The sequence below is a fragment of the Castor canadensis genome, chromosome 15 (genome assembly GCF_047511655.1).
Source record: "Castor canadensis chromosome 15, mCasCan1.hap1v2, whole genome shotgun sequence".
NCBI classification, from domain to species: domain Eukaryota; kingdom Metazoa; phylum Chordata; class Mammalia; order Rodentia; family Castoridae; genus Castor; species Castor canadensis.
In genome coordinates, this window is record NC_133400.1 from 67,508,555 (window position 1) to 67,530,111 (window position 21,557).

General features: G+C 39.4%; 1 protein-coding gene across 14 annotated transcripts in view; it reads left to right on the forward strand.

Annotated features, from left to right (window-relative positions):
- LOC109700328 (cyclin-Y) overlaps positions 1-21,557 on the forward strand; it is a 666,198-nt gene that overhangs the window by 168,094 nt on the left and 476,547 nt on the right. For all 14 annotated transcript variants that reach the window (XR_012442082.1, XR_012442074.1, XR_012442079.1 and 11 more), the window contains one exon: positions 1,811-1,845. Coding sequence is in view for 4 of the 14 variants with exons in the window: in XM_074056412.1 (XP_073912513.1) it covers positions 1,811-1,845 (35 nt within the window). In the remaining 10 variants the exon portion in view is untranslated. The remainder of the gene's footprint in view (positions 1-1,810; positions 1,846-21,557) is intronic.

The window sequence follows — 21,557 nt, forward strand, 5'->3', positions numbered from 1 at the left end:
GGAGCTGATATAAGAGTATTGAAGTGATCTTGAGGTGGTTCCTAACAGAAATACATAAAGATTCTGTTACACCTATGGCAGGGATGTTCTGGAAAGGACTGGGTATCAGCTACAAAATTTGCTGGAAACCCTGTGAGGTATGTAGCCCTGGATCCTTTCAGGCAATGGGAAATCATCAAAGAAATGTCATTGTACCTCTGTTCCTGGCTACATAAGGTTAGTATTGAGTGAATTTAAGGAAAACATGTTCATGTCCACACATACATATGCATGCATACACACACATGCATGCGTACACACACACACTCATGTTAGAGTGTAAATCAAACCCTAGTGCTTCCAGCCACATCCTCCTTTTTATTTAATGTGGAGTAGGGCAAAGTAGTCACCCCCCTCTACGTTGTACATAATAGGCATGGTCCTTCACTGTGGTCTGAGTGGCCCAGGTGCCTCACACTCCGTGATGCTCACTTCCCAGTCCTGTGACAGAAACAGGTAATCACCTGCAAATGGGTCCATCTAATGCCTCGACATAGGACATTCGCTGTTTGTCTCTTAGTCTCTTTCTGTAATACACACAAATGTGTCCTTAGATTAGTTTTTGCTTTCATATCTTGAATATCTTTGAGATGGTGGGGGAGAGCAGTAGTCATTTACAGAGAGGTTAATGTGCTCCGCTCCCCAGTGGTGGGGATTGAACCCATGGTCTTGTGCATGCTAGCAAAGTGCTTTACCTCTGGGAATAATACCACCCAGGTCCCTGAGAATAACATGTCTAAAGAAAAGACAAGTGTTTCCTTGTGAATCTAAGAACTGCATGTGAAAGAAAGGAAAATTTCTAAGCTGTTCCAGTAGATGAGCAATAGAACTTTTGAAAACTGAAGTGAACCCACTTTGGGGGCACAGCCTGCAGGGAAAACCCTTCCTCAGATAACAAGCTGTATTTGCTCACTAGTTTAGGGTATCCTGAGGTAGTGACTTAAAATGCCATCTCCTGTCAAGAAACCTGTTCTTTGCATCCTTTATAGTGAACTCCTCAGGAATTGTTTTGATGGACTAGTATGCACCCACAAAATCTTTGGAAAAGAAAATCCAAGAGTCAGTGGTAGTGGGCTATTACAAGCTCCTCTGGGTTCCCTGGCACCTTTCCAGTTCCTGGGGCTGAGGACACCCATTCTGACCAACACTGAGGCTTGGAGATGCTGGAGGTCATAATGAAGGCCAGGCTTATCAGAGCAGTGTTTATTATTGGGAGTCTCCTCAACCTCCTGAGGGTGGGGCGGTGCAAGATGCTCCAGTAGGCATCCTAAACATGAGTTTAGGCTGTTCACCAACACCCAGCATGGAGAGCAAATGATTTCCATGACAAAGAATACTTGCAACACGTCTCATCTGGCCTATGTCTCAGTGATAGTATGGATGGTATTGCACTTGCTTAAATTTAACTCATGTACTACTGATCTTTATGAGTCTGGTTGAGTTAGAAATGAGTAGACCTGCTATTATTCACCTTGAAATTTACTAATTGATACTACTTTATTCTGTCAATGGAAAACCATTGTCCTTTAATTGATTTCAGTTGCAGTTTTTTTTGGTGAAGGTGCTATTGTTTAAGTGGATGTACATTTCCCTCTGTTAACCAAATTCAGATCTGCATTTGTGTAGGTCTGGTATTCTTGTATTTGGTATCAAGCACCTGAGTACAGTGCTTGGTGTGTGGGATCTCAACATGGAGACTCAACTCTCAGCAACCTGCCAGGAGTTAGCATGCAGGCATGTAACATTTCTGTTGCATCTTTTGTTTTCACAGTGAGAGAAAAACGCAAGAGTCTCTTCATTAACCATGTAAGTGAAGCTGTCTCCCTGTGTTTTTCATGATGACTGTGTGCTGTGAAGAGCTTAAATTACCATGTCTTTGATGGTAAAAAATGCTTTGTGGGTTGTGCCAGTACTTAGAGAATGTACAATATGTTGCAGTATACTATGCCCACCTTGGTTTGCAATTGAACAGGCATCATCTGGTATTTGTCCACAGTCCCTAATAATTTTCCAGATTCTCCAGATTACGGTTGTTATTGGGAAGATGTGTGTGAACAGTGCCATAACAAGACGCCACATAGGCCCAAATAAAAGCCACTTTTTAAAAATTTTGAATTTGTTCTTACCTTTATACTCATTCCTAAATTTTCTTTTTTTCCTGGTAGCCAACTCCATTTGAGTCAATACCTAATTGTTTCCCATAAGCTGCTGTGTACCTGCCTCCTCACTCTCTTTGCTGCCCAGGTGCTGTTTGTAGGTCAAGTCTCCACATTCCATGGGTGCTCAAGAAGAAGGGGATTAAACCTACCAATTTAACTTTAAAAGGATTTTCAAAAGTCCCCTCAAGCCTGTGGCCATTCTGAGTAGTATGTCCCTCCTCTGGTGGCCAGGAGCGAGGTATCCCTGGAGAGACCTTTTCCCTTTTCCTTGAGCAGCAAGTAAAGCTGACTGGCTCCCATGGCAAGCTCTGCAGGCAAGTTACAGCCCCACCTTCCTCTCCTAAATAATATGTGCCCCTTTCTTTAGGAAAGAGCCTGTCTTCACGAGGTATGGAATGATGAAGTAAGTAAGTAAATGAGAATGATGTATTTGACCGAACAAAGGTCTGACTCAGGATTTTTAAACTGTCTCATTTAAGTATTTGCATATCTTGAAGAATTTGGCACTAAAGCTATGTGTGAAAGATACTTAAAACCATAATGTTTTATTTCCTACCCCCTGAAAATCTGGACAAAATGCAGTTGGGAAGAAATTAATACACTGTGCCTGTGAACTCAAGAGACACCATGCTGTGTCCATAGGAAAGGTAGACTAGGGGTCCTTTGTGGGCAGTGTCAATATATGTTTTCTAGGGTCAAAAGATCTGTAGTTATTTATCAGAGTCTTAAAAGACTTAATGACCTTTACCCTGGCCCCTCAAAATTTTGAAGCAGTGTATGTCATGGGAAAAGATGGTGAAAATTGCTGTGCCTTTTTTCTTTTTTTTGAACTCAGTGTATACCTGAATATAAATGCATGGGTAATTGAAACTAATTTTCTAAATCCTTTCTTCCAATTGTTTACCTCCTGGGTGCACTTGACCACTCTCTCACCCATTACCATGTCTGCCAAGGAGCTTGCAAGGGAAGAGAAGAGCTGAAACTGCAGCCAAGCTACCCACACAGTTTACTGCAGCTCTACTCAAGAAAAAGAGGAGGGTGGATTTTGATTGTCTACGCTACTCTATTCTGATCATAGCTGGTGAAACAGAAGTGTGCTCTTATTTTCATATGCTCTCCCACTTAACCTCACACTTCATGTCCTGCACAGTGTGGCACCTGGCATACACTGAATCAGGATCCATAAAGCAGCATGTGGATAAGAGTGGCAGATTTTGCATTCTCACTCAAGGTATCCTCTGTAACTCAGTCCACCTTGGCAGAATCTCTCATCTGTTGACACAAAAATTATGAAATCAGACAGTTGTTGAGATCTCTCAACTGCATTTGTTCTGAATAAAAGAAAGCTCTGTACTAAGTATTGTAGACAACCCTGGAGCAGTGTGACCCTCCCCTTCCCCCCCAGTTCGGGCACAGACCTAGCTGCAAGTGGGCACGTGGGTTTTTCTCTGCTGGGACAAGGTACTGGAGTGTGCCCTTCCCATCCACTCAAGTAGAACCACAGTGAGATTACCTGCAGATTCAATTAGGCTAACAGACCAACTGTGCTTTTTAGGTTTAGGGAGTTGGTGTAATTAAGTTAGGACAGTAGACACAGGATAGGGAATAATAATGAGTGTCAGGATCTGTTCTAATCTGTTATATCCTTACTCATTTAGTTAGCACAGTAACCATGCGAGGTTGGTACTATGACTCAGTCCCATTTTAATGATGAAGAAACTGAGGCACAAAGAAGTTAGCCAACTTAAAAAAATGGAGCCAGGATTGGAACTTAGCTCTCTTCCTACATGTTTGTCAATTAGTAAGGACAGTTGCATTGGGATAAGGATTGTTTAACTTGCTTATCTGGAATTAGAGATAATTTATAATTAAAATTTTATAGGACAGTCTGTTGGATTCATTTCTAAATATATAATCACATATACTGCTTGATAATCAAATAAAAATTTTAATTTAAATTGTTACTGAATTCTACAATGACAGGTATTCTTTTTCTTTGTTTGTATAACCATATTCTATTTTATATGTGTTATTATGAGAGATTTGTCTGATTTTTCCAAGTTTTTTTTTCTTATTCATATGTGCATACAAAGCTTGGGTCATTTCACCCCCTGCCCCCACCCCCTCCCTTACCACCCACTCCATCCCCTCCCTCTCCCCCCCACCCCCTCAATACCCAGCAGAAACTATTTTGCCCTTATCTCTAATTTTGTTGTAGAGAGAGTATAAGCAATAATAGGAAGGAACAAGGGTTTTTGCTGGTAGAGATAAGGACAGCTATACAGGGCATTGACTCACATTGATTTCCTGTGCGTGGGTGTTACCTTCTAGGTTAATTCTTTTTTTTTTTTTTTTTCATTTTTCTTTTATTATTCATATGTGCATACAAGGCTTGGTTTATTTCTCCCCCCTGCCCCCACCCCCTCCCTTACCACCCACTCCACCCCCTCCCGCTACCCCCCTCAATACCCAGCAGAAACTATTTTGTCCTTATCTCTAATTTTGTTGTAGAGAGAGTATAAGCAATAATAGGAAGGAACAAGGGGTTTTGCTGGTTGAGATAAGGATAGCTATACAGGGCATTGACTCACATTGATTTCCTGTGCGTGGGTGTTACCTTCTAGGTTAATTCTTTTTAATCTAACCTTTTCTCTAGTTCCTGGTCTCCTTTTCCTATTGGCCTCAGTTGCTTTAAGGTATCTGCTTTAGTTTCTCTGCATTAAGGGCAACAAATGCTAGCTAGTTTTTTAGGTGTCTTACCTATCCTCACCCCTCCCTTGTGTGCTCTCGCTTTTATCATGTGCTCATAGTCCAATCCCCTTGTTGTGTTTGCCCTTGATCTAATGTCCACATATGAGGGAGAACATACGATTTTTGGTCTTTTGAGCCAGGCTATAGGTTAATTCTTTTTGATCTAACCTTTTCTCTAGTTCCTGGTCCCCTTTTCCTCTTGGCCTCAGTTGCTTTTAAGGTATCTGCTTTAGTTTCTCTGAGTTAAGGGCAACAAATGCTAGCCAGTTTTTTAGGTGTCTTACCTATCCTCACCTCTCCCTTGTGTGCTCTCGCTTTTATCATGTGCTCATAGTCCAATCCCCTTGTTGTGTTTGCCCTTGATCTAATGTCCACATACGAGGGAGAACATACGATTTTTGGTCTTTTGGGCCAGGCTAACCTCACTCAGAATGATGTTCTCCAATTCCATCCATTTACCAGCGAATGATAACATTTCGTTCTTCTTTATGGCTGCATAAACTTCCATGGTGTATAGATACCACATTTTCTTAATCCATTCGTCAGTGCTGGGGCATCTTGTCTGTTTCCATAACTTGGCTATTGTGAATAGTGCTGCAATAAACATGGGTATGCAGGTGCCTCTGGAGTAACCTGTGTCACAGTCTTTTGGGTATATCCCCAAGAGTGGTATTGCTGGATCAAATGGTAGATCAATGTTTAGCTTTTTAAGTAGCCTCCAAATTTTTTTCCAGAGTGATTGTACTAGTTTACATTCCCACCAACAGTGTAAGAGGGTTCCTTTTTCCCCGCATCCTCGCCAACACCTGTTGTTGGTGGTGTTGCTGATGATGGCTATTCTAACAGGGGTGAGGTGGAATCTTAGTGTGGTTTTAATTTGCATTTCCTTTATTGCTAGAGATGGTGAGCATTTTTTCATGTGTTTTTTGGCCATTTGAATTTCTTCTTTTGAGAAAGTTCTGTTTAGTTCAGGTGCCCATTTCTTTATTGGTTCATTAGTTTTGGGAGCACTTAGTTTTTTAAGTTCTTATATATTCTGGTTATCAGTCCTTTGTCTGATGTGTAACTGGCAAATATTTTCTCCCACTCTGTGGGTGTTCTCTTCAGTTTAGAGACCATTTCTTTTGATGAACAGAAGTTTTTTAGCTTTATGAGGTCCCATTTATCTATGCTATCTCTTAGTTGCTGTGCTGCTGGGGTTTCATTGAGAAAGTTCTTACCTATACCTACTAACTCCAGAGTATTTCCTACTCTTTCCTGTATCAACTTTAGAGTTTGTGGTCTGATATTAAGATCCTTGATCCATTTTGAGTTAATCTTGGTATAGGGTGATATACATGGATCTAGTTTCAGTTTTTTGCAGACTGCTAACCAGTTTTCCCAGCAGTTTTTGTTGAACAAGCTGCTATTTCTCCATTGTCTATTTTTAGCTCCTTTGTCAAAGACAAGTTGGTTATAGTTGTGTGGCTTCATATCTGGGTCCTCTATTCTGTTCCACTGGTCTTCATGTCTGTTTTTGTGCCAGTACCATGCTGTTTTTATTGTTATTGCTTTGCAATATAGTTTTTTCCAAGTTTTTGAAGAACCTTTTGTGTTCTATTTGCTTTATTATGAGGGTTATTCTTTCTTCAGTTTCTTTCAAGTTTCTGAAGAGTCTATCTGGCATATGTTGTTCATGTAATCTACAGAAGCTATTATTTAAGAAAACTAAAAGCAGTGGATATAGATAAACCAGCTAAGAGAAATGGGGCAGTTCACCTCTATCCCAAGGATCAAGGTAGTGATGGGGATAAACTACTTAAGGTGGAGAAAACTCAGGTGTTTCTGGCTCCCAACAGACTACACACATTAACAAATGCAAGCAGTAAGTTTTGGAAAAGAGCAATAGAGAAATGAACTCCGGGCTGGAGAAGGAGGTGGACTTTTACCTGTCACAGTATGGCTGGACTAAGTATAAAGTGGCTACTTCTGAAGAATTTAGTATAGGTTTCAAAGCTTGAAGCCAATAAACTACTCTGGGGATTTTGACAGCAAGTGAAATCAAGGTGAATTATAAATATTAATATTCTAACCAACACATCTGTTTTAGATGTAATTAGAACTACCAGTAATAGAAAAAATTAACACATTATGAAAGATACTTTTCAAAGGCTTATATTAAAAGTTTTAATTAAAATTTGTCTTCTAAAATTTGCTGAGATTTTGGCTTTGTTTTTTTTGCAAAGTTAACTACTTCAATAAATCTTAACTATAATGTAAAAATCTCTCATTACAAATGGTAGTAATCTTATAGATAGACAAAGTCTGGAATCAACCCTGAAACTCAGGGAAAATTCATGCCTAATTTTTCTGTGACATCTTCCTGCTACCTGATAACAGCATATCTAAAGTGAATTGATCATTCTAAGATTTTTAAAAAGTATTCAAAACGGAAGGAACTAAGATGGAATGGACAGCTTCCCTTAGTTTTCCTTTGCCACACGTAATCTTTGAAATAAAGGGAACTGAGGATGTCATCCTCATGCAGAAAGTTCAAAGTGTGTGTCTCAGTGTTGAGACGGTTGATTATTCTAGAGACTTCCTTAGCAAACAAAGCAGTTATTTATCGGTTAAGTAAGAGTCACATTATTAGTTGGACCTGGAGCCAAAAGAATTTTGTTCAAGACATGATTCTGTCCACCTTGTCTCAGTTGTCTTGTCTTTTAGGATGGGTCATAATTCCTGGAGTTCTTGACTCAAAGGAAGTAATAAACGGAAGGTAATTTGTAAACCAATAATAGTACCATATAAATATGTTGATGTTACCCATTGTCCTTTCAGTAAATTCAGTTTAACTTTCCAAGTTCAGTATCAAAACTAATGAAGTCTTTCTACCATTTTGAGCACAGAAACAGTTTGTTTGTTTTTTTTTTAAATCATTTACTGAGATCAAGATTCCCCAGGAGAAGTATGTCTGTTCATCTACTTTTGGAAATACTGACTTTAATAGTTTTTGCTCTAAGTAGTTCAGTTTTGAATTGGTTTCTGCCTTTCAGCTTTGAGTGAGATAGGAATAGGATTCCTTATAAAATGTTGTATTTTCTTATTATACTTTTTATCTCTAAGTTGTAAAAGTAAAGGAATGATGTGAGAGATCGGGAACTGATGTTACGAAAATCCTAAACCTTGCTTTTGCCTCTGGGAGATTTATTCTTAATAGACTGAAAATTTCTTGAGCAGTTACTATGTGGACCTCAGTGTGGGTGTGAAAGAAGACTCAGTAAAATTTTACTTGTAGTAAAAGTTGTAAAGATCCAGTAAGATTAAGGGAATTCAACTTTTATTTTGAGGAAATTTCAAATTGATAGAAAAGTTGCAACAATAATTATAGAGTACAGAATTTTCATAAATTACTAAAAGGAATTTTAAATACTTTGGGTCTGAGTCTACTCATTCTGCTTGATATAAGCTTATTGAAATGGGCTAAGTATTTTGTTTTTTGTTTTTTTCTCTTCACAGAATATCTAGAAATGGAAATGCCATATGCACAAAAATTTTGGTACAGACCAGAAGTCTTTAGAATGTCAGTTCCTTGAGGTTATGTGGGAGTCTTGTCTGTCTGTCTATCTGTCTCTCTCTCTCTCTCTATCTCTTTTTCTCTCTTTCTCTCTCTCTCCTCCCTCTGATGGTTGGGATCAAACCCTTGTGCCCAGCTTTCTCTTTTCCTGCCCTTTCCTGTTTCCTCCTTTGCCCACCCTTCCTCTTCTTTCACCTTGTCCTTCTAGTTAGGAGGCACAAAGGAAGTAGTACTTGTAATGTGTAATGGTCTACACAACTAAAGGGTACCTGACAGGTAGCTTTGCTTCCCTGGTGCCCTTGTTAAGATAGCCTAATGAAGGGACCATTGTGCTGATGTTAATACTTAGCTCAGAAAACTTATGGCATGTTCTCAGTGGGAAGTTTCGTGTGTGCAGCACTGGTCTTTTCTGTATGACATTAGATCTCATCCCTGAATAGGTACAAAGTCTTGGTCACTGTGCCCAGTTTTTCCATTTTTCAGATGCTACTGTTGAGGAAGGAGCTGTCCTTACTTTGCCAGCCTGTGACTTCCCGGTTTGCTGTCTTCAGTCACTGAGGCAGAGATAATCCACCTGTTCCTCACACTAGCTGGACAGGCAGTGGGTGCTTCATCAGCAGCACAGTGCCGCCTGTGCTTCATTTCCCAGCTCTCAGCCTCAGCTCAGCCTCTGTACGTTGCCCAGGGACTACTGGAATAGAGACTGGAAAGAGAAAAACAGGAAGTCTGGGAAGGCACAAAGTTTGTGTTTGAAGCAGGGGCTTTGTCAGAAAGGCCCTGTATGAAGCAGACTTTCTCTAATCCTTGAAGCAGAGCATCCACCCCCAGCATCTGTGTTGTAGTCAGTGTTTTGACTTTTTTATAGATGTTTTAAAATTTTTATTTTGAAAGATTTCAAACTTAAGAACAGTTGCAGTAATAGTACAGAAAACTAATACATTCTTTACCCAAATTCACCAGTTTGAAACCAGTGTTGCACCACATTCTTCTCATCCTCTGATCATTGTCATGTATTATTTTTTCTGAATTATTTATTTTGGAGTCATTTGCCTACATCACACCCTTTACCCTCTAATGCCCCATCGAATGTTTCCTGAGACCAACTCTGTTCCCTGTTTTAAATACAATATTGTTATAAAAGCCAAGAAGCCAACATTGTACAGTTCTTTTTAATTAACTGCCTATCTGCCAGTTGTGTTACGTGGCTCCATTGTGTCCTTCATAGCATCTCATTCTCTGGTACCAGCTTTAGTCCAGGGTCATGCAAGGCATTTAGTTGATGAGCTCATTGGCGGTCCTTTTGTCAGAGCATATCCTCAGCCTTTCTGTCATTCATGACCTTGACCTGTTGCATACAGAGGAATGGATTGTTTTTAGCATAGTAGTTCTTATTTTGGCTTTTCTGAAGGATGCAGGTAAGCATTCACAGCCAGAATACTACATCCTTGCCACTTGGAGAGCATCAAATCTGCAGGCATGTAATTTCCATCCAACCCTTAGGGGACCCTTAAGGGTTCAGTGGTGTTGCTGCTGCTGATTTTGAGTGCAGGCAAGGTGCTGTCCAGATTCTCCACTGTATGTCTGCCGGCTTCCCCTTGCAAAGTACTAAGTAGTCTATGGGCAGACACTTTAACATCATGCAAATAAGCTGCCCTTTAGCACACCCAGATGTAGCATCTGGTGATCATGTCTGAATCTGGCTTTATTATTTTGGGTACAAAATGGTAATTTTCTAGGCCCACCACTCCCTGTGCATTCTATATAAATAAGGAGGGCCTCCTCTTCACAACTGTCCATCCACCTGTCCATTTATCCATCTGTCCATCCATTCATCTTAATTGTGTACCCACAGACTTCTCTTTTTTCACTGCTACAGAGTTGACATAGAGTTAGCTAGTGAAATTTTCTTCAAGCCAGTTTCTCTGTTCTTGGGACAGACTTCCTTGTTCCCCTTTTAAGCACTCCTGTGCTTTTTGTTACAGTAAGATAGTCCAGTCTCATCTTGCATCTCCTTTTTCTCAACCCAAACCAGTTATTTCTCCAGGGAGCCTGGATTTCTTTTACTGGCAAATGGTGTTAGAAGAGAAGTGTGTTCATTGCTACTGGATTGTCACTGATGGCAGGCCCATTCAACAGACATCACTAGGTAGTAAATATTTCAGAAACTGTAGATTCATATACCTTAGGGTTTTTTCTTGACTTTGATTTTTAACTGTTTTTTTCTTTATGAAAAACTTACTATTTATTTATTATTTCTTTTATGCATGTGTGCATACAATGTTTAGGTCATTTCTCCCCCCTTCCCCCCGCCCCTCCCTTTCCCTCCGCCTCCTCCCCCCCCACTATCAGACAGAAACTATTTTGCCCTTATCTCTAATTTTGTTGAAGAGACAGTATAAGGAATAATAGGAAGAACCAAGGGTTTTTGCTAATTGAGATAAGGATGGCCATACAGGGAGTTGACTCGGATTGCTTTCCTGTACATATGTGTTACATTCTAAATTAATTCTTCTTAATCTAACCTTTTCTGTAGTTCCTGGTCCCCTTCTCCTGTTGGCCTCTGTAGCTTTAAAGTTTCTGCCTTAGTTTCTCTTCATTGAGGGCAACAAATGCTATTTTGTTTTTTGGGTGTCTTCCCTATCCTCATACCTCTCTTGTGTGCTCTCGTTTTATCATGTGATCAAAGTCCTTGTGTGTTTACCCTTGATCTAATGTCCACGTATGAGGGAGAACATAGGATTTTTGGTCTTCTGAGCCTGGCTAACCTCGCTCAGAATGATGATCTCCAGTTCCATCCGTTAACTTGCGAATGGTAAGATTTCATTCTTCTTCATACCTGCATAAAATTCTATTGTGTATAAATACCACATTTTCTTTTTTTTTCTTTTATTCATATGTGCATACAATGTTTGGGTCATTTCTCCCCCATTCCCCCCACCCCCTTTCTTGCCTACCCCACCCCCTCCCTCTCCCCCCCTACCACATTTTCTTAATCCATTCGTCAGTAGTGGGGCATATTAGCTGTTTCCATAACTTGGCTATTGTGAATAGTGCTGCAATAAAATTGGATGTGCAAGTGCCTCTGGAGTAACCTGTGTTGCGTTCTTTTGGGTATAACCCCAAGAGTGGTATTGCTGGATCAGATGGTAGAACTATGTTTAGATTTTTTTTCCAGAGTGGTTGTACTAGTTTGAATTCCCACCAGCAGTGTAAAAGGGTTCCTTTTTCCCCGCATCCTCGCCAACACCTGTTGTTGGTGGTGTTGCTGATGATGGCTATTCAAACAGGGGTGAGGTGGAATCTTAGCGTGGTTTTAATTTGCATTTCCTTTATTGCTAGAGATGGTGAGCATTTTTTCATGTGTTTTCTGGCCATTTGAATTTCTTCTTTTGAGAAAGTTCTGTTTAGTTCACTTGCCCATTTCTTTATTGGTTCATTAGTTTTGGGAGAATTTAGTTTTTTAAGTTCCCTGTATATTCTGGTTGTCAGTCCTTTGTCTGATGTATAGTTGGCAAATATTTTCTCCCACTCTGTGGGTGTTCTCTTCAGTTTAGAGACCATTTCTTTTGATGTACAGAAGCTTTTTAGTTTTATGGGGTCCCATTTATCTATGCTATCTCTTAGTTGCTGTGCTGCTGGGGTTTCATTGAGAAAGTTCTTCCCTATACCTACTAACTCCAGAGTATTTCCTACTCTTTCTTGTATCAAGTTAAGAGTTTGTGATCTGATATTAAGATCCTTGATCCATTTTGAGTTAATCTTGGTATAGGGTGATATACATGGATCTAGTTTCAGTTTTTTGCAGACTGCTAACCAGTTTTCCCAGCAGTTTTTGTTGAAGAGGCTGCTATTTCTCCATCGTCTATTTTTAGCTCCTTTGTCAAAGACAAGTTGGTTATAGTTGTGTGGCTTCATATCTGGGTCCTCTGTTCTGTTTCACTGGTCTTCATGTCTGTTTTTGTGCCAGTACCATGCTGTTTTTATTGTTATTGCTTTGTAATATAGTTTGAAGTCAGGTATTGTGATACCTCCTGCATTGTTCTTTTGACTGAGTATTGCCTTGGCTATTCGTGGCCTCTTGTGTTTCCATATAAATTTAACAGTAGATTTTTCAATCTCTTTAATGAATGTCATTGGAATTTTGATGGGAATTGCATTAAACATGTAGATTACTTTTGGGAGTATCGACATTTTTACTATGTTGATTCTACCAATCAATGAGCATGGGAGATCTCTGCACTTTCTATAGTCTTCCTTAATCTCTTTCTTCAGAAGTGTATAGTTTTCCTTGTAGAGGTCTTTCACATCTTTTGTTTGGTTTACACCTAGGTATTTGATTTTTTTTGAGGCTATTGTAAATGGAATTGTTTTCATACATTCTTTTTCCATTTGCTCATTGTTAGTGTATAGAAATGCTAATGATTTTTCTTTGTTGATTTTATATCCTGCTACCTTGCTGTAGATAATGATTTCTAGAAGCTTCTGAGTAGAGTTTTTTTGGGTCTTTAAGGCATAGGATCATGTCGTCTGCAAATAGGGATATTTTGACAGTTTATTTACCTATTTGTATTCCTTTTATTCCTTCTTCTTGCCTAATTGCTCTGGCTAGGAATTCTAGTACTATGTTGAATAGGAGTGGAGATAGTGGGCATCCTTGTCTGGTTCCTGATTTTAGAGGGAATAGTTGCAGTTTTTCTCCATGAAGTATAATGCTGGCTGTAGGTTTGTCATATATAGCTTTTATAATGTTGAGGTACTTTCCTTCTATTCCTAGTTTTCTTAGAGCTTTTAGCATGAAATGGTGTTGGATCTTATCAAAGGCTTTTTCTGCATCTATTGAGATGATCAAGTGGTTTTTGTCTTTGCTTCTGTTAATGTGGTTTATTACATTTATTGATTTTCATATGTTGAACCACCCCTGCATCCCTGGGATGAAGCCTACTTGGTCGTGGTGAATAATCTTTTTGATGTGTTGTTGAATTCGGTTTGTCATTATTTTGCTGAGGATTTTTGCATCAATGTTCATTAAGGAGATTGGCCTATAGTTCTCCTTTTTGGAGGTGTCTTTGCCTGGTTTTGGGGTAAGTGTAATACTGGCTTCATAAAATGTGTTTGGCAGTTTTCCTTCCCTTTCTATTTCGTGGAACAGTTTAAGGAGGGTTGGTATCAGTTCTTCTTTAAAGGTCTGATAGAATTCAGCAGAGAATCCATCAGGTCCTGGACTTTTCTTTTTGGGGAGACTCTTGATTGCTGCTTCAATTTTATTTTGTGCTACAGATCTATTCAGGTGATTAATATCCTCTTGGTTCAGTTTTGGATATTGACATGTATCTATAAATCTGTCCATTTCTTTAAGATTTTCAAATTTATTTGAATATAGGTTCTCGAAGTAGTCTCTGATGATTTCCTGGACTTCCATGGTATTTGTTGTTATCTCCGTTTTTGCATTCCTGATTTTACTGATTTGGGTTTTATCTTTCCTCATTTTAGTCAGTTTTGCCAGGGGTCTATCGATCCTTGTTTATTTTTTCAAAGAACCAACTTTTTGTTTCATTAATTCTTTGTATGGTTTTTTTGGTTTCTGTTTCATTGATTTCAGCTCTCATTTTTAGTATTTCTCTCCTTCTATTTGTTTTGGGATTTGCTTGTTCTTGTTTTTCTAGGAGTTTGAGATGTATCATTAGGTCATTGATACGAGATCTTTCAGTCTTTTTAATATATGCATTCATGACTATAAGCTTTCCTCTCAGGACTGCCTTTGCTGTGTCCCATAGGTTCCGGTAGGTTGTGTTTTCATTTTCATCAACTTCCAGGAACCTTTTAATTTCCTCTTTTATTTCATCAATGATCCATTGTTCATTAAGCAATGAGTTATTCAGTTTCCAGCTTTTTGCATGTTTTTTGTCTTTATTTTTGTTGTTGAGTTTTAGTTTTATTGCATTGTAATCGAATAGAATGCATGGTATAATTTCTACTTTCTTATATTTGCTGAGGCTTGCTTTGTGCCCTAGGATATGATCTGTTTTGGAGAAAGTTCCATGGGCTGCTGAGAAGAATGTATATTGTGTAGAAGTTGGATGAAATGTTCAAATGGACATCAACTGGTCCATTTGATCTATGGTATGTTTTAGAGCTAGGATTTCTTTATTGATTTTTTTGTTTGGATGACCTATCTATTGACGATAGTGGGATGTTAAAAGTCTCCCACTACCACTGTGTTGGAGTTGATATGTGCTTTTAGGTCCTTCGGGGTATGTTTAATGAAATTGGGTGCATTGACATTGGGTGCATATAAGTTGATAATTGTTATTTCCTTTTGGTCTATTTCCCCTTTTTATTTGTGGAATGTCCTTCTTTATCTCATTTGATTAGTGTATTTTTGAAGTCTACTTTGTCCGAGATAAGTATTGCTACTCCTGCCTGTTTTCGGGGGCCATTGCACTCCTGTGCTTTTTGCTACAGTAAGATAGTCCAGCCTCATCTTGCATCTCCTTTTTCTCAAGCCAAACCAGTTATTTCTCCAGGGAGCCTAGATTCCTTTTACTGGCAAATGGTGTTAGAAGAAAAGTGTGTTCATTGTTACTGGAGTGTCATTGCTGGCAGTCCTATTCAACAGACATCACTAGGTAGTAGATATTTCAGAAACTGTAAATTCATATACCTTACATTTCCAATTCTAGGATCCCATAGAATTTTTTCTTGACTTTGAGTTTTAAATGTTTTCTCTTTATGAAAAACTTACTTTTTAAAAATAGCTTTATTGGTATATAATTTATATATTATAGAAATCACTATTTTAAAGTATACAATTCAGTGTTTTTTAGTGTATTCACAATTATATAACCATCAGCATAATCAGTTTTAAATATTTTATCACTCCCAAAAGAAATCTTGTACCCACCAGCAGCCACTTGTTATTCCTCTCCTTCTTCAGCCTCTGACAACCACTAATCTTTCTGTCTCTATGGACATTTCACTTCAATGTAATTATATAATATATGCCTTTTTGTAACCATTTTCTTTCACTTAGCATAATATTTTCAAGGTTCATCCATATAGTAGAATTTATGAGAACTTTATTCCTATTTATGGCCCAATAATAATTCATTTATGTATATATACACCATGTTTTGCTAATCTGTTAATCAGTCCACATTAATTTGGGTTTTCCCCACCAGAATTTCATGCTATAAATATTCTGTAGAAGTTTTTGTGTGACACATGCTTTCATTTCCCTTGAGGATATACATAGGAGTAGAGTTACTGGATAATATGTATCATAACTCAGTATTTAACATTGTGGGGAGTTACCAGACTTTTCCAAATTAGTCTTCAGCTTTTGTTATTTTATTTATTTGCTGTCCTATGAATTTGATTTTTTAAAACTCTGATCACTAATATCCTTTCTTCTTCAAAGCACATTTCTTCCCTACTTTTTTGTTTGTTGGATTTTCAAATTTCTTCCCAAAGAAGGAATGGCTAATATAACTTGTCTCAGAGAAATGTGAAGATGTATTACTTAAGGTCAGTTTGGTTTAGAAAGATCATTTTACTAGGAGTCAAGTGGCCTGAATTCTAATTCTCTGGGTACTTCTGTGCCTTAAGATATAGTAGGTTGCTGTGTCACTTGGCAAAGTGTTTTAGTCACCTGGAGCAAAGGATGGTACCAATTGCCTCCCGTCTATAGGACAGCTATGGACAACAGTGGAAATAGGATATGTGAAGATCCCTCACCATTTGCATTGTAAAGCCTTTGGTGTATTTCAGTTGATTATGTGGAAAAGAGAGTTCTAAGTAGGAAAGAAACTAGAATTGCTTACATTTCAGGGCAAGTCTAACCCAATTTTGGAGCTTTTTGTACAGTAAAAACATTTTAAGACCTGCAGTTGAATAAATACATCTTATTTCTCACCCTATCCTGCCCTAAAAACCACAACTTGAAAAACATGACTATTGCCTTAGAAAAACAAGTAATTTGAGGGCACTTGTAGCCAGGCAGTCCTGTCTGCAGCCTCAGGGCCATCAGGGCACCTCTCCCTTGGATCACGCGAGTCCTCAAGGATGGTAGTTCTGGATTTTATCTCATAGCCAGAATTCTAATGAGAAGTGCTTCTTCTTAGAGAGTCAGTGCATGGTGCGATAACAAGGCCAAGATTTGACTAGCACTAGCAGTTGAAGTAAATTTGAATGTAATTACTTAGTAGCAATGGCATGCATGACTCAAGAGAGCTGAACTCTCCCTCAAAATTGGCATTTTCCCTGTTTTTGTTCTTTTTTTTTTTTTTTTTTTTCTGTTTTTGGTGGAACTGAGGTTTGAACTCTCAGGGCCTTGTGCTTGGTAGGCAGGTGCTGTACAATTTGAGCCACACTTCCAGTGCCTGTTTTTGTTCGTGATGTTCAAAATTGGTGTGGTTTTCTGCTTTCACAGAATAATTTTATCCCCTTTGTTCTTAACTCTGTAACTATTTGCTTTTTCAACCTTTTAGTGTAAAAATTGATCTTTCTAAAAACTGCCCATTCCTCCTTTTTCTTTCCATGGAATACTGTTTAGTTAATACATTGAGGTCAAGGATGAGGGTTTTGTCCTCTGATTGGTTTCCCTCCTCTTTGTGTCCCTGCCCCTGGTGTTATAGGAAAGATGAGGGAATTACCCAGCCCCGTGGCTTCCACCTGGTGGACATTGTCCTGACCAAGGCTCTACCCTTGCTGTTAAGTGCTCTGGGCCTGCGCATACTTAAGAAGTCCAGACTGTACTGGCATCTAGCTTCACCCCACTTGACCCACTCCTTTAGGTTCGGTGTAGACACTTACTGAGTATCTAGTAGGTGGCAGGCAACAGAGGGGCCAGCCCAGCCTCTTCTCCTGTGTTCTTGCCTGCACATGTCCCAACCACATCCAGCCTTTAGGTAGTTCTTAGTAAAGATTCCAAATTTCCTTCCTCAGTACTCCAAGGAGGCTGCAGACAGCATTTTGTCTTCTCTATAGAGATCATAGTTTGTCCTCCTTTGAATTAGGATTTAAAACAAAGAAGCTTTTGCTTTCAGAAATTTTATTTATAGCATTTAAAAAACTACAATTTTACCACTTCTTTTCCTCTAATATTACCTCATTTTAATGCTTTATTTTTATGTGATCTTATCAAGCCCTAAGAAGTAAGGAGGACCATTTCCTTCTAGTCATTGAAAATGGGACATTAATTAGTAGATGACAGGGGATAAGGAGAAGGAAGAGTTGACTAGGCAGAGCACAGAGGATTTTTAGGACAGTGAAACTACTTATGATACTTTGTGCGATACTTTTTGCATTTTTGAAAACTCATGGAATATACAGCACCAAGAGCAAGCCCTAATGTAAACTCTGAACCTTAAGTAATAATGTATGCAGTGCAGGCTCATCAGTTGTAAGAAATGTGTCACTCTGGTGATGAATGTGGATAGTGGCAGGGGTGGGGGGGATGTTTGTACAGGAGTCAGAGGTATATGGGAATTCTCTGTACTTCCCATTCAATTTTGATATCATCAGAAACTTCTCTAAAAAAATAGTCTATTAAAAAGTTTTTAAAGGTGCAGCATTAAAGCCCAGAGATTCTGGAGTGTTACTATGTCACCCCAGTTGGTTGAGCATGTCTGTGAGTGACCACTTTAAAGTATTGTCCCATGTGGCCCTTACATTGAGGGACAGATTCTGTTTTCTGTATCACAGATAGCATGGGAGAGGTTAAGCCTAAGTGATCTTCTAACTTACAGCCTCACTCAGGATGCTTTTGAGTGTGAAAAAGTGTGCTGCCACTGGTTTCTCCAGGACAGCAGGGCCAAATTAAGACTGTAACCAGCAGGCAGGACGTATGAGTCCTCCTTGAGTAGCCTGACCATGTTTAGATGACTGCTAGGTGGCAGAGCTTTTCCCTGAGCACTAGGCCGCTGGCTGCAGCTGTGTTCTTACCCTCTGTCCTGGAGCATCTCATCACATTAGCTTTGGCTCCTTGGTTCTGCCAGCCACTGCTCTACTTCACTGTGTCTGGGCATGTCAACATTTCACTACCAATTGCATAGACCTTTGCCACAAACTTCTGATCCTTGTCATAGGCACACTCTTTGCTGGGACATGGCTGCATTGATATCATGGGCTCACAGAGGACTCTGCTGCCATCTTGGAGGCAATTTTCCCATGGTCATTGGCATGCTGGTCCCAGGTATGGAGCTGCTTCTCATTTGCTGACTCAAGAAAACGATACAGTCTACCCACAAGACAGAGTCTAGGCCTTAGAACATAGGTGAGTGAGCAGCAAATGACAGTGGAGAGTGGTCGTTGCTGTGGAAGGCAAGAACAGGGCGCATAGAATATGAGAGGGACACTGGGCCCATACAGGTCTTGGGGCACCACAAAGGGCTGTTAGCAGAGTTCTGGAGAATGAATGGTGTCAGCAAAGTTCTATATGTAAGAAGGCATAGACTTTGGAGCTAGACAAAGCATGACTCTGAGCTCTGGTGTCTTAGATTTGACCTTGGAAATGTTACTTTATTTCTCTGACCTCCTTTGTCTATAAAATGGGAATTTTACCTGCTTTGCTGGGTGTGCTTGTGAACTGTACATGAATACACGTACATTGCTGGCTCACATGTGATGGGCATTAAGTAAAAGTGATGTTGTTCCTGTCATGGTTTAATTAGGCATAATTAGGTGCAGCATGCATGGAAGGAGGAAGTGAATGTTGCATGTGGAGAGATGAAGAGTGATGAGTGTCTGCCTCAGGATCATTTAAACAGGGAAGTCCCATAATTTGCTTTGCAGAAAGAGGAATGGTGAGGAGAGGAATGAGCCAAGAGGCAGGTGATGACTGTTGCAGTAATGCAGGTGAGAAATGATACCCTATAGTGGTTGGAGAACTGTAAGAGGAAAGGATGACTTCTAAAAGGTACTTAGGAAGTAGAATCAACAACTATTGATGGAAGTGTTTAAAAGAAAGGAAGGCAGAAGATTCAAGAATGTTCTGTGGCACTGTGGTTTTAAGACATCAGAGTTGATTAGAGGAACAGATTCATGTAACACAGGCAGGGTGAGCTCAGAAGAGAGCTGCTCCTTAGTAGAGAGATTATAGCAGGAGGAGAAAAGCCCATTCCATTTGATGGAGATCAGAGAAGTGAAATTTACAAAAGGGACTGAGACTATATAGCAAGAAAGATAGGGAGCCACATGTGCGTGTGTATAATTCCAGCTATTTAGGAGGTGGAAGCAGGAGGATCACAAATTTGAAGCCACCCTTGGCAAAGTTAGCAAGACTCTTTTAAAAAGAAAATACAATATAGTAGCTTAAGTGGTAGAACACTTGTGAGGCCCTGGATTCAGTCTCCAATACTGCAAAGAAGAGTTTCAAGTCAAAAATCAAATTAATACCAGGGCTGAGAAACACTTCTTGGTATAGCAGCAGGGAGCTCTTTGTGAATGGAAAGGGAATGTGGGGTGTGAGCCAGCTTGGAAAGACAGATGGAAGAGGTGGAGGAACTAGTAGCCCTGGTGTGAGATAAGTTGGGAGGTATTGCAAAACCACTTGCCAGGGAGGAACAAGCAAGAGTTGAGCAGACAGGGCACAGTGGGTCCTTTTTGTCTGTGATGCACACTCCTACAGGGAAATTAGGGATTTGAGAAGGCGTATATGTGCATGTGTGCGGTTGTCTGTGTCTGTGTGTCTTTGTGTATAACAAACATCAATATTGGAATTATCTAAGAAGATAATCTTCATTATTTGGGACACATGACAGCTCTTCCAATAATTTTTATGTATCAGTGGACCTTGTACTGCGGACATTATGTAAATTATTTTTCACTGTGGACATTACATAAATAAGCAGACTGGATGATCTCATTGCAGTGTAGCTCTGAAGTTCTGTAATTCCACATCTTGGTAATTTAATTTGTAAAATGCGCATTGTTTCAAAAATAATTTATTTCCTTAGAAATAATCCACAGTTGAGCTTCCCACTAATCAGACTGTCCCTGCTCACCTAGTAAGCAGAGTTTGTGGTTGGCCCTCGAGATAGTTGTCATTCTTGAGAAAATCTCTCGAAGCTATCTGTAGTATTATGACCATCTTTATCAAGTAAGGCACTGTCTTAGGCATTTTCTTTTATGTTCTAAAACGTTATGGACATTAGGCATAAAAAGCGTTCCTGTCATTCTTGTAAATGGTGAATGTATTTGGTTTCTTACTAAGCATAGGTGTCAGCTCTGCACTTCAGCACTTAGAAATTTTTAACTCAGGTACTCCTCATAATGACTTTGTGAGGAAGGGGCTGTTACTTTCATCTCTGTTCTACAGGTAAGGAAACAATGGTTCAGAGAGAGAGGCAAAGTGACCTGCCTAGGTCACATAGGTAGTTTCAGTGGGTCACATTCACACCTAAGTTGTGGCCCCAGTGTCTGTCTTCTTAACCACTGTATTTGCTGTTTCTCCAGTGCATCTTAACAGCTGTGTGTTTTACTAGCAGAGACTGGAGCCTAAGTGAAAGAGTGACCCCTCCCCACCCCTAACATGTATAAGTGTAGTGATTTTTTTAGATCATGGGCAACAAATTTTAAAATATTTAGACTAAAACAGAGCCATCCAACATACCGTGTGCCACTTAAAAAGAACAAGCTAAAATATGTTTCAGTGAATGTATCTAATGCTTCTATGCCTTCAGAGGTTTAAAGAATCACAGGACCCACATCTGCTACATCCTAAGAGGAATCACTCAAACCAAAAACCAAAACAGGCAAGCAGACCTAGGCTCAAGAGCTTTCCTGGTAGAAGGATTCTAGCGATTTCAGCTTAGTGGCGTAGGGTTTCAGGTCAAAAGAAACTTACATTGTACAAATCTCAATGAGTTAATGCCAAATCGTATTTAGGTTGATGAGATGCCCCGAAACCAAAATTCTTTACAACTTAACATTCAGGGTTTTTAGTCATAAAATTGTTAAATAGTTTAAAAGCTGACTTGACATTCCCTTGAAAAATTAAGGGTTCAACATATCAGCTCTTAGTTCTGAATCCTCAAACTAGCAGCTGGGGTGAT